Below are 18818 nucleotides of genomic sequence, written 5' to 3'. Positions count from 1 at the left end.
TGTTTCGCGCACTGGCGAGAGCGAGACAGCTAGTGCCCTGAGTCGGCCAACCAATGGGGTGACTTGAACAGGCTATAGAACCGGTCGGCCAATCACAGCAGCGCACTGCCAATTAGCCCAGGGGCAGGCTAAAACCAGAGTCGAGCCCGAGATCAGGCGGACTCAGAAGCAAAGCAGACTGTGGCATTCTCGATTTGACGCGCGCATCAACCGTAACTTGTGCGTCGTGCCAATACGCACGGAAACGGAATCGGTTCCGTATCGTCGAAAGAAAGAAAAGTGCTCGAAAGCTTACATCAAAAGCATAATATTTTGTACACACATCAAACTAAAGTTAATCAAGGAATGCAAAAATAATTTAAAATTTGCCATGACCCCTGTCACTGGTTAGTGAGTGCCAAATAAAAGTGCAAGTGCCCCCGAGTCCTTCGACTGCGCGCCATCGGGTGCTGTGCTGAAATGAACAAGTGGACTAAAACAAAAGGCGGCTGCTCAGTTCAATCTGCATATTGTAATCAGCGTTTTATTCGTAAGCAAACAAAGGTTCCATCGCATCACCGTTAGGCCTACCATCTGCATAAATTCTGGGGAATCTGACGAGCCAGAGTTTTGGTCCTGCGGTGCTAGCGCTGCGTGGAATCGCCGCCTGCGGTGAATCCGACGAGTGTTTTTTTTGTGAAAGCTTCCTCGAACGGGGTCGTCACTGTCGCGTAGATTTCTCATTATTGTAATCTGGGAAAGCCGTCGGAGTAGTTATAAGCCACAACATATCGACATATCCGGACCCAGCAATGTTTACCTTACAGCCAACGCCGGCCATAGGTACCGTAGTGCCCCCATGGTCGGCTAGCACACTTATCGAGAGATTGCCAACATTGGAGGATATGGCCCATAAGGGTAAGTTCATTATTTAAGTGATTGGCCGATCCTTGCATTCTCCCGCGCAAAAGACTGTGTTCTGGCATTATCTCAACTGTCCGAACCCCAAATCCAAATGGCTTTTCATTTCTCCAATGAGTAGCTTGACATACGATTCAAACTATTAAACAAATTTTTAATGCGATTCATTTATTCATATTTACAATATGTATGTAGAAGAGAGTTAATCCTTTTGAGATTTGATTACCGCCGTGTCCGTGCTAATAGCCGACGCCGAGAATAAAAAGTCTATAAAATCTATTTTCCCCCTTGTCGGAATTCGACTTTGGCTAGCCTATGTCCCAAATTTAATGAACTCCATAATAACATGTTTAACTAGATTAATACCAATTGTTGATGTGATTATTTCCCTATTTGCTCTGCTCTTTTTTTATAGACAATGTCATTGCCATGCGAAATCTGCCCTGTTTGGGTGTCGCTGGTGGCAGCGGACTAGGCGGCATTGGCGGAAAGGCTGCTGCTACTGCCACTGCGATGGAAGCCGCGGATGCAACCACAGCACCACAGCCCCATTCGACATCATCATACTTTACCACAACTTACTACCACTTAACTGATGACGAATGTATGTTTCCCTTTTCATGTGACCCCCCTCCCTAACCCTTAAACACTCACAATCCCTCAACTCCACCCACCACAAAACCAGCCACACAATGCTTTACGAATACTTCAGTTCCCCATCTCCCACGCATTTGTGAAATGTATTGCATACTTATCGCGGTTACGAAAGCAAATACAAACGCAGGACCAGAGCGACTGTCCTTTTGCTTTTGCCGCTTATTAAAAACTTGACAGTTAGTGCTACATAGAGTTCCCATTCCCAGCGCGACAAAAAAGATCTTTAAAACCAAAAAGTTAGTTTTTAAGGACGAGACGAACATGAGCTACATCTATGAGAGTTGCTACTGCTTTTGTTCTTGTTTTAACTAGTATTGCTGTCTGATGGAGTGACTAACACTTAGGAAAGTTAGGATAGTTTCATTTGGTTTTACAGGTCCGATATTCAAATATACTGTTTCCAACTACTTCAGTAACCAAACACCTCGACGGTGGCGGTTCATGTAATTGAATTATACAAATTGTGTGTCAAAATAGAGAATGGCGATCTGGGATAATTGAGATATAGAAATTTTCCCTGCAATCGTCACGGGGGATCAAAAGCCGTCGCGGTCGGATCTACATTCACATAAATGGCATGAAAAATTTGGCATTTGGTGTGAAAATTGCATGAAGTTTTGTGTTCGTTTACTGAATTACTTGGGACTTGGATTGGGTTTGGGTTTGGGTCTGGGTCTGGAGTATGAGTATGGGATATGGCTCAGGCACGGGCTGCCAATTACCCAAAATACCCGCAATGCTAAGAGCTGATCATCAGCGGCTTCTAAGACGTTGACTGGCATTTGCAATATATGTATGTATTATACAGCGGTCTTTCCTTCTGTCCTTCTGTCTGTCCGTCCTTCTTTCTTTCTTCATTTTTTCTTCTTTGTTTCCAGCTACTGTCAGTAATATGTTCTCTCCCGCTGAGCTGTTAAGTACTCTCAGTTGTATTCTCCCATTATTTGTTTGTAGATCAATACAATCATTTTCCACCTTTAATGATCTTCAAGAGTGTGTCCCTGTCCGTTTGTCATGGTCTGCCTGGCCAGGGTTGGGGCTAGTTTTCGGATGCTGATTCACTTCATGCCATGTCGTTACAAATGAAAACAATTATCGATGTTGAAAGCAGAAGTCGAATAAAAACAAACAAAAGCGTTGGCATTTTGTTCCGCTCATTGTTAATACACGCACACATACATACATATGTACATAGCTACATGTGTATGTGTGAATGTACACACATACATATGTATATACCTTCATTTTTGGTCTATACCAAAATGAGCCTCTTTAGCGGCTCGATTCAATGCGTTGCATTGTATTCTCCCTGCAGATAGAGGAGAGGGAGGGTCTCCTGGAACCCTGAACCCTCGCTCTTCGTCATCGTCCGGCAACTCTGACCGACACCCAATTGTTTGCCATCTGATTTGTGTTGCAATTACATTGTTAATCCCATTGGCAAGATGTTTTCGTTTATTGTCTGATTTCGTTTATCCTGTCACTTTGGTAAATCATAATCATCACATTATTCACTTTCACACACACTTAGAAACTGACACACATACTCGTACAACACAAAAACTTCCCTGACACTCGCATCCATTTGAAATCCTCAATGAATCCCCAAGGAAACGTAAATAAACTCGCCTGAAAATACACAGAAGAGAGTTAAGAGTTTCAAAAATTCATTCCTTTTCCAAATCGTTTAAAATACAAGAATTTCGCATCTTCGGCAAGTTGAACAAAATATGATGTAATATGTGATGTTTCTAATATAAAACTATTACGACTTGGCCAAGACATTTCAATTCAAAAACAATCGAAATGTTTACTTTCTGAGTTTTCTCTAGATAACAACAATTATGTTGCTTTATTGTCTTTTGTATAGCCAATTTTTTATAAATATGGTGAATACGTCTTTATAATCAAAATAGTTTTTCCAGTTAAATTTGTGTGTATTTACAGTGGCGGACACAAATTTAAGACGTTTTTTTTTGTTTTAGTTTTTCTCGGCTTTTAAAAAACTTAACGGAATAATTTTTTCTGTAATTTGTTGGTTATTGTCTTCAGATTATGAACCGTAAAAATGGTCTTCATAGTTTAATCCGTTTTTTTCACAGGTGCATTTAAACCAAGAAGTCCGTTTTTTTGGGGGCATATTTTAAAGACGTTTTTTCCAAAATCTAAAATATTAAAGATAGACGTTGGATATCTTTAAAAAGTTGTAGGTCTAGCAAAACTAACGTAAACTGTATACCACAAATTTTTGATTAAGCCCCAACTTTCGATTTGAAGCCAATTGAAAATCTGAAACTCTTTGGTCCTTTTGCCGAGGCTATTTTACAACACAAAGAAAGTGAATTGAATTTTCCGTCGAATGACATATTTTTCATTCAAATCGGATAAAAATTAGATGTATGCTAAAATAGTCTATAAAAGTGTTTAAAACCTGTTCACATCAAGGAAATTTCAATTTAATCATGGCATAAAAAACATTTATACATTTTTTTATTAAACGTTAAAAATATTTTACTATTTATTGTTAATCTTGTTGCCAATTTCATAGTCCGTTTTTCATCTTTAATGAGGTTCTAATGGATGTACATTAAGTGTATTCTTATGTTTTCTCAAAGGTTTTGCCAAAGTCCATCTAATAGCATCGCCTCTGCTAGATAGTTTGAGCCTAGAAAGAGTATTTTGAACTCCAAGTTTAATAAATTGAATTGTATGTGAAATGGGGAACTCAAAAGTCAAGACTATTAAGAACCATCCAATGGCGAAAATTTAGGTTTGAATACAGAATCAGTTTTCTTCTTTCGTTTACTTTTTGTGATGCCTGAAGAGCCAACTAGTTATTTATGGACAGAGTACCGGTTATTCCCTTTTGGCTGAAGCTTATCAGGTATACATGTACTTTAACAAAATAATAATTGAGATTAAGATGAAGCTGCAGAAGACCAAGGGCCATGACATCGTAGTGTCGTACAGATGGCTTTCCGGATAATTTTTATCTGCTTGAAGTGCATTCCATTCGATGACGGAGCAACGCAAGTAGGATTAGCTTCGCAACGCCGCTGACCCTTGCCCTTTCTGTCTGTCTATTCCATGGATATGGGCCATCCCCATTCTCCCCCATCCATGTGACCATCCCAATACAAATACAAACAAGAATATCGATACCCTTACCTACTTCCATTCCCAGTAAAGAATTAAATTGATACGCAGATTTTGGGATTTTCTCTCCTCAATCAATACTGAGAAATTTATTTGAAATCCATGCTTATGCTTGAGTGGAACTTCGAATGGGGACCCTTCTGGCCTTTTGATTCCTAACTCTTTCTTTCGCTTCAACTGATTGTCAGCTAAGTTTTTGTTTTTCCCTCAATATTGAAATTAAGTTGCTAAACCAAAAGCTAAAATGAAACGCTCGATTTAACATCGCACAACGAAGTATCAATACTCTGCAAAGTTGTATTGATCATGGGAATGGGAGGCAAAGATTTTCGGATCAGTCTATGGAAACGACACTGCTGAAATAGCACTGACATCCAGCGGGTTTTGGTATTGATTATTAAGAGGAGGATTATCTTGGGATTAGAAATATTTATTTCTAAGGTGGCGCCAGCTTCTGGCGAAAGTCATTATACTTTTTGCGAGTGTTTGAGTAAGGTTTTCGCATACAACTACAACAAATTGAGATGCTACATACTAAACCGTATTTTATAGGCATGACAAACCTTTTTTCAATCCGAATTCCAATTTCTGCTTGGACACAAAGATGGGTCGACTTATGTTGACGTTTTTAGAAGCGTGCCAAACCGAATTATCTGCCTCATTGAGGCTGAGCGGATGGGAAAGTTGACAATAACTATAACTTATCTTGTTCCCGTGTCCCCTCACCCCATCTCCCTCGCCCTCCTTGCTCCAATAAAGTCTCGCAGGATTCGTATGACTTATGCGAATGTTTTTGAATTTAAATATTACAGGTCACAGCGGAGTCAACCAGCTGGGTGGCGTGTTTGTGGGTGGACGGCCATTGCCGGACTCGACGCGGCAGAAAATCGTTGAACTGGCTCACTCGGGAGCTCGACCATGTGATATATCCCGAATTCTGCAGGTCTCAAATGGATGTGTTAGCAAAATTTTAGGAAGGTAAGATCGCCAGCAGTCAATAGGCCAATCCGTCAACTCGCCTCACTCTTTGCCTCTTCCGCAGATATTACGAAACGGGAAGCATACGACCCCGCGCCATTGGAGGCTCCAAGCCACGAGTGGCTACGGCAGAAGTGGTCAGCAAAATCTCTCAATACAAGCGGGAGTGTCCCAGCATCTTTGCCTGGGAGATCCGGGACAGATTACTGCAGGAGAATGTGTGCACCAACGACAACATTCCCAGCGTAAGTTGATCTCATTTTCGCAAGTTTCCCATCGAAATTCGATTTCGATTCGACCCCAGTTTGATTTGTTGCTACAATTATTTAAGCTTTGCCCGTTATTATGTGCCATTTTCGTCATTTAAATTTCTTTTGTGCTCTGCTCCTGCTCCTGCTCTTGACGCCATTTTCCTTTCAAGGCATTACCATTTTCTTTTCGTTTCGTTTTTTTTATTGTTTATTAAGTATGCCAAAAAAAGGAAGAACAAAAAAAAAAAAAAAACAGCCAACAACAAAAAAAAAAAAAAAAAAAAGGACGAAGGCGCAGAGCAAAGGAAAAAAAGCAAAATGAATTGTGACAGAGATGCCGATGGCCTGCGTTGTACTTTTCCCCATTGACAGTTGTGCGGAAAATGTGCTCATTCGAATGGAAGGGAAAATCTTTTATGCACATTAAACGACAAAAAGGGAAATCAGTGCTAGAAAAAGTATGAAAAATACAATATTAAATAAATACGGCCCGCCACCACAAAGCATTAAGCGTTGAAACTCACGCGCGAATGCAAGGGGCGAGGGAGAGTCCGGGCCGGCAGGCAGCAGGCAGGCAGGGAGCACTGGCACTGGCACTAAAATCACGGAATCAGAATCGGAATCACCAAATCGCCAAATCACGTTCCAGAGAGACGGACGATTGGCCGACAAGTCTAACGTTTGCTCAGGGGTGAAAACACGTTTAGCCAGGCGAAAGGGGAGGGAACGACCGTCAGAACGACTAACACGGACGAGTGTGATCTACGTTGTAGGGATATAACTGGGCGGTTCATTATGATTTCGACCGAGAATGAACTGAACTAAACAATCGGGAGAAACTTAACAGAACTAATTTTACAAATTTTCCACAATTTTCCCGAATTTCTTTTTACCACTCGTGAAATGAAATCAAAAGATCAACTATGCACATAAGGATGTTGAAGAGAACACCAAAATTCCAACTACTAAAGACGCTAGTTTTGTCACAAACTTTTAGTCAGATATTCTGTCCATTTATTCTTACTTTTATATGGTCTACTGTAAAAATGGATGGTTCAATATTTTTGTCACAGTTCAAATCAGTTTAAATGTGAAAAAAATACAGCTCAATGGATATAAACCAAAATACACTTAAACAGAGACTATATTTGGGGAGACAAAATCAAATAATTACTCAGAAATGTGTCTATTTATCTAGCAATGTTGGTTTAATTGAGAAACATCCGAATTTTTAAGAAATCTCTAAAATGTTTTGGTTTTGTATAGAACTAATAAGTCTCTTGACACATGAAGAAGAAGAATGAGTACATGTCCTTAGTCGCTTAATATATGTAAATCTCCTGTTTTTTGCGAGTGTTTGTTGCCTTAAGGAAAATCTCTCACGGCTGAAATTGTGCATAAGAGCAAGTTTTGATTTATAGCTTTATCAAATTTGACTTTATTTTGTCTGTTCAATAAAATAAATTTTCCCCTTTTAAGTCTAACTCCCGAAGCAATCTGAGGATGAAGAGTTTCCAAAGTCCGATCGAGTTTTTTGGAGATTTTTCTATATACTACCATAATGAAAACTATATCCTGTAACATGTACATATTTACATAAATGTGTAGGTACATACAGTATAAATACATATACTTATGTACATAGGTGTATTTGTATATGTAAATGTATACTTTATGCTTTAGGGGACGGCACTCATTTTTTAAATAAGTTGTTGTTGTTGGTTTTTTCTTTTTTTTGCAACCATACGACCGTTCGTTACATTTTTCGTTTCTCGTTTTTCGCTCCACGTTTTTTCATTTTCGTTCTCTTGAAAGGACATTTCTGCCTAATTTTTCCACTCAACTGCACTTTCCCTGTTGTTCTCACTCGCTCATTTATATGTTTGCCCGTTTGTTCTTTCCTCGGCGCTGCGTTGCGTTGCCTTTCCTTTTGAATTCGTTTCAAAAGCGTTGTCATGCGCAGGCATAGCCTTAAAATAATACAGGAGTAGAACAACAGCAACATCCAGAACCCCAAAAAGCAGCATACATACGTCAGCTGCTGCCAGCCAGCCAGCCATCCAGCCAGCTAGAACAAAAAAAGGTGAAGTCGCAGCTTTTTGTTGATGCTTCCAAAGAGTTTGACTCGCCCTGGGACTCCAGTCGACTCGACTTGAACTCACACCTCTGCTTTGCGACTCAACTCCATGCAAAATTGCTAAAGATGCAATTGAATTGCAAGCATTTTGAAAGCATTTTTGTATTTTCTCGCAGGTCTCGTCAATAAATCGGGTCTTACGGAACTTGGCCGCCCAAAAGGAGCAACAAAGCGGACCTGGGCCCCTTTCGAACAGCCAGCCCAGTGGTGGGTCAGGGTCTGGCTCCGTCACCGGCTCGGGCAGCGCCAACACCAACACGAACACCACCACCAGCAGCAACTCAAGCTCAAATCTTGCCACAAACTCTACGACCACTGGCAATGCCACAGCCAATCTGATGCAAACAGCCACGCCCCTTAACTCGTCGGAGAGTGGTGGAGCCAGCAACTCTGGTGAGGGTAGCGAACAGGAGTCCATCTATGAAAAGTTACGTCTGCTCAATACCCAGCATGTGAGTGGATCTCTGGATCCTGCCTTATCAGGGGCGACAGCATCAGTGACTGCTTCCTCCATGACGAGTGTGCCGAATCATTTTAGTCCTCATACGCATTCGCATCCGCACTCGAACCACTCCCACGCCCACAGCCACGCCCACATGGTGCACAGTCAGCATCACACTCACTCCCAACAGCAACAGCAACAACAGCAGCAACACCAGCAGCAACAGCAACAGTCTCCGGCACCTCAGCAACAGCAGTCGAGCTGGCCACCGCGTCACTATTCAACCGGATCTTGGTATGCAGCTCCCATCAGTGGCAGCGACATTCCCATCCCAGGCTCGTCCGGTCTTATCTCGGCCACTGCCTATGGCACTGGCATGGGTCTAGGAGCAGCCACAAATCAGCCACTAAGTCCACCCACCGACCTCACCAACTTAGGCGCAACCAATAACATAAATAGTTGTCCCATCAACGCGGAGGACATCTTGCTGAAGAAGGGTAAGTGAATTATTCCATATTATTATGACGAAAAACGCAGACAGGAAGAAAATTTAAGAAATGGATATGTCTTTATTTAGTTAATCTATCGAATAAATTAAATGTTAAGTCAAAGGAAGTACAAAAGATGCTCAGGTTGCCTGCATATCAGGATGTTTAAGGAACCATTAACTTCTATTATTAGCAGATTTTCGCATTTAACTTCTAAACTAGTTTACCAATTATTTTGGTTATGGAATGTTGACTAGTCGCTATTACCTATTAAATAATAGTAAAGCTCAAACTATGGCAAAACTTTAACATGCACAAGATTATGGAATTGTTTTCATTGAATTCAGTGTACGTAGATCCAGAAGCCATGAAAGATTTTCTATTCAAATTTCTGATTTCTTGGGCACACAATTGTCCTTTCCTCTTACCTTAAATCAGAGTTATCCTTGATTTAATTCGCCACGAATCACGCACGATTGACCTGGAATATCGTATGAATGCGTTGCTTAGCCATTTACATATTTACTTTTGCCCAACCTACCTATGATGATGCGTCACTCGGTAAACTCGGATTCCGGAATCCTCCAATATATTTCATTTGTTATTTTATTTATCAGTCCAAGTCCAAGTTGTCCTTGTCGATGTCGTCGACTCAGTTTCGGGCGCCGTGCGTGCGTAAATGCGAGTAGCACGTGACCGATTCGCGATTTCGCAGTGAACTTGGCAGGTTGCTACTGTCCCAAGCACTCATCTTTCATTCCACTGTTTTGCTATACATGTCGAGTATCTGTGTGCGTATCTGGCATCCTAGCCTCCTGTCACTGAAACAAAAAGCTGACGACGCATTTCGAATTTGATTTTTAATTTTTACCCAAACAATAAGATCTAAGTCTGTTCTTTGTAGCACTTCTTTTATTTGTATTTTTAGTTTATAATTTGCATCACTGATATTCCCCAGAAGAGATATAGATTTGAGCCTCGTATTAACAAAATCTTTACCCATTACCACAGGGTAAAATGTTATATTAAAGACGCCAACGGCAGACAGAAGAAAGCTTTTTCGACCTCATGAAGTATATATATATATTCATGATCAGCAATAACAGCCGAGTCGATCTAGCCATGTCCGTCCGTCCGTATGAACACCTAGTTCTCCGACACAAACTATAAGAGCTAGAGCTATCAAATTTGGTATGTAGACTAGCTCTCGCCCGCGCAACCGATTTTCTAAAAGACTATACTAGCTAGAGACACCAAGTTTGGGACTTATACTGACTTAGTACTCGGGCGTATTCTGTTTGTGTAATAATTTCCATACGCCCACTTCCTTCTTTCGTCTATGGAAATTAAAAAACAGATTTTCTAGAAAACTAACAAAGTTAAAGATAGAAAAAACACTACCAACCTACCTCTATATTAAAATCGGCAAAGTATCCAAACGTGTTTTACTTAACTAGTAACAGCGCTAGAGTTCTCTTGAGATTGTAAGAGTGAGCAAGATAGTATATGCAATGAGAGCAGTCCTCGGTAGATGAATTGTCTAAATGGCCCAGTCTTTTAGGCAACTGAACAACGAGGATCCGGGTTCGAGTCCCAGTGTATGGATGTAGTCAATCGTGCGTGATTCGTCTAAGTCAAAGGCCTTAGTTGCCAGTGCTTTTAAAAATATTAGGTTGATAGTTTACAACTATATCGTATACTTATAATAATAATAATAATATGCAATGAGGCATGTAAAAAGAATTCACTAGACACACACTTTGATCACTTGGCGAGACGACTTGCTTTTGATTAATTTGTACAATAGGCGAAACTCGAAGGTATAATAAGGTTTAGTGTGATATAAGTCATAGGAATCTTAACTACTTACTACCAATATTTATAAAAGCTCTTTGCTTTTGTATGTTTTACAAAAAGCTCTCGTGGGATTTTCAAAGAAGGCAACTTAAACTTGAAGGGATCTAACCTAATTTAAGCATATGGGAAATATTATTTTTGTATTAGTCAGTTCCTGCCAATTTAGTGGGCAATTCGTACAAAGTCAACAACAAAGGAGTTAACATATCTCGACCTATTAAACCATTTGGAACCACAATCATACACACCTAAGCATTCAAGCCACGCTCGAGAGGAAGATTTGGGAAACATTTCATTCTCAAATTAGCTCGACGACAAAGTTTTGATAACAAAATCTGGGCGACCGCAAGCGCCCCATGCACACATGCCTGTCAGCCTCAACTTCAAGAGTATGTCAAAACTGTAACTGTGTTGCCATCCATGTACATTCCCTTCATCTCCTCCTGAATGCCCTTGCTGCAGGCTGAGAAGTACTTATAATCCGTAGCTATCGGGCAACCGCTGATGCCGCTGCCGTTGCCGTTGCCACTGCCGTGCTTGACAGGAGACAACGGAGAGAGTGAGAGAGAGGACCGTATAACTGGGCTGGGGGACAGGTTTACCCTTAACCGTGTAGTTGCTTTAATGCGATTTACAGACTCATTTTACAGGCGATGACACTTCATTAAACGGCAAACCGTGAGGGTGGCTGTGGTTGGGGGTCGGGGTAGAGGACGCGGACGGAGTTGGGGTGTAGATGCGTGTGATGATGATGGTGATGATGGGGTGCATAAATAGAAAGCAGAAAATACATATTTATAAAATCGTTCCCAAAATCCTCACGCTACTGTGATTCAGTTCCACTTTTTCTTGCCTTATCAAGTTTTTGCTTCGAATGTATTTAACAGCGAGCGAGTGTCAGAATCCGCAGCATCCATCCAGCTATACAGCCATCCTGCCAGCCCTTAGCCCTTGGCTGTTTGGCCGTTTTGCCGCCGCACCGTCCTCGACATTGTTGTCTTTGTCTGGTTTAGTTTGCTTTGTAGCCAATGTTGCCCGAACCCCTGTACTCCCCTCCTCTGTCTTCAGCTTCTATCCTCTGGCCTCTGTCCGCTGTCCAATGTCCGCTGTCGTCTGTTGTTGTTGTTACTGTTGTTGGCTGTCAGCACATTGCATTTTGCTAGGCAAGTGACATGTGCTCTGGAGTGAACCTTGGTCTGGGCCCGTCGTCGGTACTCTGACCCGCGCCTTGTCTCAGCTATCAGTCTCTATTTGCTCTGTCATATCCACTAACAGTCAGCGCCAATTACATACAAATACACACACACACACACAGACACACAGATATAGGCTTAACGCGGACCATATCAAAAATGACAAGCCGAGATCCACATTCACAAATGTTGCGGCTTCTTTGATGTGGAAGTTGATGCGGTTTGAAATAGGACAGTTCGACTACTCCTACTCCTACTTCAAATCTCGCTTCCCCAACCCCGAGTATTATCTTCTCCCTTTTGCTTTCTCCTAACGCGACTCTCATTCCCCTAGCCTTGGTTAACTCTATAATTTCCAATAAACGATATAAATGGATTACGAATTGGTTTAATACAAAATTCTGTCTCATAACCATCTCGAACTTGTTACAAAGTGCCAACTAAAATTCTATTATAAATCTATTTTTACTGTTTGAATAAATACTTGTCGGAGACTATTTAATCTTTTAATCAATTTAATTAAGCTTCACTTCTTGATATTAAAGTTTGAGAATATACAAAATATTAACCAACTTACTAATTGTAAGTTTTTACACAACATTAAGAGTTCTTCCCGATTTAAATTTGCAATTAAAAACAAGTTCTTTATTGTGTCATAAACAAGATATATATACATGATCAGCACCGGCTGATCTGTGATTCCAACCATATCTCTAATATTTAAAGTTCTTAATAATTGAAGCACATAAATTTCTGTTTCCAATAATCGGACCATCACGTTTTGCACAGGGTGCGTCGCAACGTCATAGTCCATGTGTATTACTATTTATGTAAGCAGATTTTGTGTTTTAAAGATAAATAAGGACTTAAATATTTTTGTTCTTCTTAAAATTCTGAAATTCATTTTCTAGTCCAACGGGTTATTATTTTTTCCTAATATGAAGTAATCGGAACTAGAGGCAAATGTCGGGATACGATTTTTAGGAATTCGAGATCAGAGAATATCAAGGAATGGTATAAAAATATTATGAAATATAGTTTTTTACTTTTATGAGTATTCTTTATGAGAAACAAATAAAATTATTAAAAGCAAATAATTCATAGTCAAATAATTCGCATTATAATTATTTGATTGCTTTGAAACGCTGTTTTATTGTCTGGACGTTGACGCGTACAATGTGAAGTACGTACAAGTGACCCATACAACACCAGGATTGCCTGTTTCGCGCGAGCCCAAGCAGAGAGCTGTCCTCCCGCCAGACCGGCCGTGTGGCGCAGCCGTACATCGGACGGCACGATCGCGTGGACAAATACAAATACAACCGACAAACAATTAAAATATGATTAACCACAGCTAATTACAAGTTAATTGTGCTAAAATAGAGGTTTTCACAAGAGAAAGAGAGGATTCTGATCTGATTACGTGATTCAGAAGATTATAATCAGACTCGAGACTATAATAGGACTCGAAAAGGTTAAGCAAGGAGTATATAGAAATATAGTGTTTTAAGGATAGAGGAGTAAAATTTCCTGTAGGTCTACGGGGTACAGATAGGTTGAACTGGTTCAATAGCTCAGGAGAATAAAGTTTGTGAATAAAGATATCACCAAGCATTACTCTACGATTAATTAAAGAAGGAAGATTGATTAAAAGAAGCCTACTGGAGAAGCCCATAGTACCCACCAATAATGTTCGTGTATTATCCCAAATGATTTGTTTAGTAGGTTTCATGAAAACCTGGAAAAAAACACTGTTCTTTCTGAAATTTTTAATAAACTAACTGCTTGAATTTCTCCACCATATTAGTATATACGATTCTTGTTTGATATTTTAAACCGTCCAGGATAATTATTAAATGGATCAATCAACGGACCAATCAAAATAATCTCCTTTACGCCGATCACTTTCCAAAGTATTTTCAAAAAGTGAAAGTATTTTTCCTGCGGTTTGAGTGTTTAGGGTGTAGAATAATTGTGTGTAGGATAATTCAACATCGGGCTATCAAAAGGCTATTCAAAAATAGATGTAAAACAACGTATAATATATGTATGTACTTAAGTATAAAACATATGGTTCCAAATGATTTAATTTTGTATAACGTGTTTGGAATTGCATAAAAATAACATACAGTCACCTACATAGTTTAGGTTTATGGTAAGAGTAGCAGTGAAATCTTATGAAATATGTAAAGACTAAACTTATATCAAATTGTTCTTTGTGATATCTTGGACTCCTTTTAAGGAAACTCCAGAAACAACGTTTTAATACATATATGAAAATCCTTAATTTCCCTTAACTAGAATTTAAAATTGACCTGCAATTTCAATTCATTGGCGCCACTAGCAACTCGCTGAAAGATAAAAAGGATTTCTTAATGCTCCTTGGCACGAATCATTGCCAGTGAGGGCTCTTGGGATAGAGTGCGAACGAAATCCAAGTTTCTTTATCATAATTCGCGTGTTTGGAACAAAAATAAATAAAAGTATCAATGAAATCTCATCTTAGGTTAACGGTTCAGACTCCGTGTTCCATACATACAATTTTAAATTTTGCCGACCCCGCGTTACTTCAAGAAAGAAGTCTGTGTTAAAAGAGGACCGTTTTACTATTGCATTTGGAAAAGTTTATACTTTTTAGCAATGGAAACTAAATGGAATGTATGTATCTACGTTTGACAATACATGTGAGTGAAAACAAACACACGTATATTTATATATATGTATGTATGTACATATCCTCATGTATACATCGCATGGCACATCCCCCTGACAATCCTAAAGCAGCTTCGGTTATCACAACTTTACGCTTGAATGCGCGTTATGGTGCCACATACAAATCTACATAGATACAAACACACTCACACACACACGCAAACATATATATACAGAGATATACATTATGGAGGAATTACATGGCGATTGCTATGTTGCAAATGGAACGACTGCAAGGCAACGTCTATGTGAATCCAACGACGCCTTTAGTCTTTTTAAATATTTAGACAGAAGTCATACAGATTGGGTTGAAGTCGAACTTTAAGAGAAAGATTGTCGAAATCCTTTTTGGCTTGAGGTTGACATTCGGTTCACGTTCAGAACACCAAGCCTAAACGTACACGTAAGGCAGTCAATTAGGGAATGTAGGGAGTGTATAATATTTCGGCCTGCTTGGTTGGTTGGTTGGGGCCAGAGGCAAGGAGAGTGTGGTAATTTAAGTCAGGCTCCAGCGTATAGAGGAGTACTGTTTCAGGTTCTTTGTTTTTGCCCGTTTTTTGCTAAACTACCTCCGAAATAAAGGTATCAAGTGGCATTCATGGAAAACTGACCCCATTCGTCATAATCTTCTTGCAGAACTCGACGGACATCAGTCTGATGAGACGGGATCCGGCGAGGGAGAGAACTCCAACGGGGGTGTATCCAATATTGGGAACAGCGAGGACGATCAGGCTCGCCTAATACTTAAGAGGAAATTGCAACGGAATCGGACATCGTTCACAAATGAGCAGATTGACAGTCTGGAAAAGGGTAAGTGAATGATGTCATAACTGCCATCTGTAGATCTACAAATTTGCCATTCGAATTGAAAATTTACAGAGTTTGAACGGACACACTATCCGGATGTTTTCGCACGCGAGCGATTGGCTGGAAAAATTGGTCTGCCTGAGGCTAGGATACAGGTTTGGTTTTCCAATCGGCGAGCAAAGTGGCGCCGCGAAGAGAAACTCCGCAACCAGCGAAGGACCCCTAACTCGACAGGAGCCAGTGGAGCATCGTCATCGACATCAGCTACAGCCTCGTTGACGGATAGTCCAAATAGTTTGGGTGCTTGCACTTCGTTACTCGTCGGTCCCGGCTCCTCTGGCAGTAAGTCCAACAAATTACTTAGTTACCGTTGTATAGACAACGACTATTAAAATTAGAAGCTCAGTCATGTAATAAAGAGCTAATCACGAAAATTGAGTATGAAAGTCATAGTTATAGACTATTGGTCACAGGTCCAAACATTAGTGAGCAGTCATCTATGTAGAAGCGTAGTGTAGTTCTGGACACAAATCTGGACCCCTTGGCTAGTTTTGGCCCTTTGACGAATAGTCGAAGTCTCTGATTTCAAGAGTATTTAAAGCGCAAATTACCTGTTTACAAACTGTTTTGAATATTCTGATTTTGAAATTAGACGCAGTTTTAAAGACGAGCTTCAACGTTGTTTGCTGGTATATCCCTTTCGTTGGGCTTTACTCTTGAGGGAACAGAAATTGTATCCAGTTTTTAGTTATGTTAATTAAAAGTATTTCCAGGCCAAAGACAAAAGCAAGTTTGTGCTCTAAACTCAAATATAATATCGATTTATTTAGATTTTCCAGTTGATTTATATGCTAGGAATACGTTACGTGATTTTTTGAATACAATATGAATCAAACATTCGTCTTTATCACAGGTGCAATAAATGGGTTGGCATCACCACCGGGCGGTGCGGTTGGAGTTGGAATTGAGTCAACTGATGGCCATCACTTGGGCACACCATCATCAACGACAGCCACGTCGCACATGCGATCCGGATCTGCCGGCGGAGGTGGAGACCTGCGATCCAATGAAGGCCACGATGGCAGCAACTCGGACTCTCCAGGCTTGGGCTTATCTAGCCAACATCATTCCCACCCACACCATCATCATCAGCACCACAACCTTGGCCACTCCCACACCCTCGTGCCTGCCATTTCGCCACGACTTAATTTCAACAGTGGAGGTTTCAGCAGTTCAATGAGCGCCATGTACTCGAACATGCACCACACAGCCATGTCGATGAGCGAGAGCTACGGGTAAGTGGCACTTGGCGGACACAATCAAGGATCCGATAACATACTGTACTCTTTTGCAGATCTGTCGCATCCATTCCGAGCTTCAATCATTCGGCTGTGGGCCCGCTGGCACCTCCTTCTCCCGCATCGCAGCAGCGCGACCTGACGCCGCCATCGCTGTATCCTTGCCACATGACGCTCAGGCCGCCCCCAATCGGTCCACACCACATAGTTGGGGGAGGCGATGGGCCTCCTGAGATAGGCAACTCACATTCGGGAACGGGAGCCAACAATGGATCTGGTTACGATGTACTTTCCGCATATGGATTGCCGCCGCCACCGCTGCCGCCCAGTGGAGCAGCAGGTGCAGCCGGTGCTGGTTCTATTAACCCCTCCGCTGTCTCATCCGCCTCCGCCGCCCATCATATGATGGATCCAAGGTCTACTGGAAGCCCACATCAGTTGGGAGTGAGCTCAGGATTTGGCTCCGAGGCCATCTCTCCTGCAGTACCCTCATATGCGCACATGAGCTATAACTATGCAGCCGCTGCCAACAATGTGCCGCCCACTGGCGGACCAAACCCTCATGCAGCAAGCGGGAAACAGCAGTTCTTTGCGTCCTGCTTCTACTCGCCATGGGTCTAGGCACAAAAATGGATAACACAATATAAATGAAAGAGAAATAAAATAATTATTATAATAATATTTAACAAAACAAAAAATCGAATTTACATATCTCTAAATAAATAATTAATGAAAGCATAGAAACCAACCCGAAGGTTGTAGTAAAAGCATATGAATGTATCTATAGTTCCGTCTAAGGATTCCAACCTATAGTTAAGAGTAATTGGTGTGATTAAATAATATAATTTTCACAAAGAGATGGCGAAATTCCAATGTATGTGATTTGTTTCTCTGGGTTTTTTGTCCAAATCTGGGAGAGTTTAATCTTTCAGCGGAGTTAAAATAACTTAAAATGAGATTGATCATAACAAACCAGAGAGCGTAGGCAGATTCCGTGCCTAAAAGACTTGAAGTGAAGCGGAATACCATGTCATTATACCATTCCATGAAATAGTATATTAAGGTCGCCAAAATGTTTGTAACAGACAGAAGGAAGCTTCTCCGACCCTATAAAGTATATAAATTCTTCATCAGGACCAACAGACGAGTCTATCTAGCCATGTCCGTCTGTCCGTACGTCTGTATGAACACGCAGATTTTGGAAGCTATAGATCCACCAAATTTGGTATGTACACTCGTGTAGTATGTAAATGTACAGAGTCAATTGGAATTTTGGCCACGCCCTCTTACGCCTCTACAATTTACATAAAACTGTTTTTCTTAAAAAGGATAACAGCTAGAGACATTAAATTTGGTTTATACACTCGTTTAGTTAGCGCGCAGAAACTAATTATTCAAACTTTTTGCCAGGCCCCCTTCCGCCCCCGAAATTTACATAAGACTGATTTTCTTAAAAACTATGACAGCTACCGACATCAAATTTGGTATGTAGACTAGCTTAATAGAGGCGCAGATATTTGCTATTTCAAAATTTTGCCAAGCCCTCTTTCGTTCCCGAAAATGAAACAAAACTGATTTTCTCGAATACTAACAAAGCTAAAGTCACCAAATTTAAAATATAGTATGCGCGCAGGATTTGTATACTTTAATATTTTGCCACGTCCATTTCCTCCATAATTTAGAAAAAATCTATTGCCAGCTGCAATTTTTTCATTATCGCAACCAAATTCTGCAGATTAATTAATCTCATATATTTCTACCAAACTACCAAATTTTACTGAAATCGGACTAGAAATAGGCGTATGAACATATTATACTACGCGATCCATAAGGGCACAATTGGCCGTTGGCTAGTGGCGGCTCTAGAGTGCTCGTGTGTTTGTAGACTGAGCGAGATAGCATACATTTGATTTTCGAAATTTGAAATATTTGTTTCACCTGG

General features: G+C 40.6%; 1 protein-coding gene across 2 annotated transcripts; it reads left to right on the top strand.

Annotated features, from left to right (window-relative positions):
- The first annotated feature begins 204 nt into the window (after positions 1 to 204).
- Positions 205 to 17743, top strand: ey (eyeless). 2 transcript variants are annotated; one of them, XM_068298141.1, is made up of 9 exons: positions 205 to 897; positions 1316 to 1504; positions 5526 to 5691; positions 5756 to 5936; positions 8196 to 9018; positions 15408 to 15581; positions 15651 to 15920; positions 16492 to 16873; positions 16933 to 17743. In XM_068298141.1, exons 1-9 carry the CDS (start codon positions 792 to 794, stop codon positions 17495 to 17497), a joined length of 2856 nt encoding a protein of 951 aa, XP_068154242.1. In that variant the 5' UTR covers positions 205 to 791; the 3' UTR covers positions 17498 to 17743. The 2 variants fall into 2 exon arrangements, with proteins under 2 accessions (XP_068154242.1, XP_068154243.1); XM_068298142.1 differs by lacking the exon at positions 1316 to 1504.
- The last annotated feature ends 1075 nt before the right edge of the window (positions 17744 to 18818 follow it).

Source organism: Drosophila tropicalis, unplaced genomic scaffold (assembly GCF_018151085.1).
Source record: "Drosophila tropicalis isolate 14030-0801.00 unplaced genomic scaffold, ASM1815108v1 contig_859, whole genome shotgun sequence".
Taxonomy (NCBI): Eukaryota; Metazoa; Arthropoda; class Insecta; order Diptera; family Drosophilidae; genus Drosophila; species Drosophila tropicalis.
The sequence above is the reverse complement of the archived record's forward strand: the minus strand, read 5'-3'. Positions and strand labels throughout refer to the sequence as shown.

Bases quoted from the DNA above. Each gene is read 5' to 3' on its own strand.
- ey (XM_068298141.1), top strand. From the start codon at position 792: ATGTTTACCTTACAGCCAACGCCGGCCATAGGTACCGTAGTGCCCCCA. The intron at 1,505-5,525 runs GTATGTTTCCCT...TAAATATTACAG, and splicing joins CCACTTAACTGATGACGAAT to GTCACAGCGGAGTCAACCAG. The intron at 16,874-16,932 runs GTAAGTGGCACT...ACTCTTTTGCAG, and splicing joins TCGATGAGCGAGAGCTACGG to ATCTGTCGCATCCATTCCGA.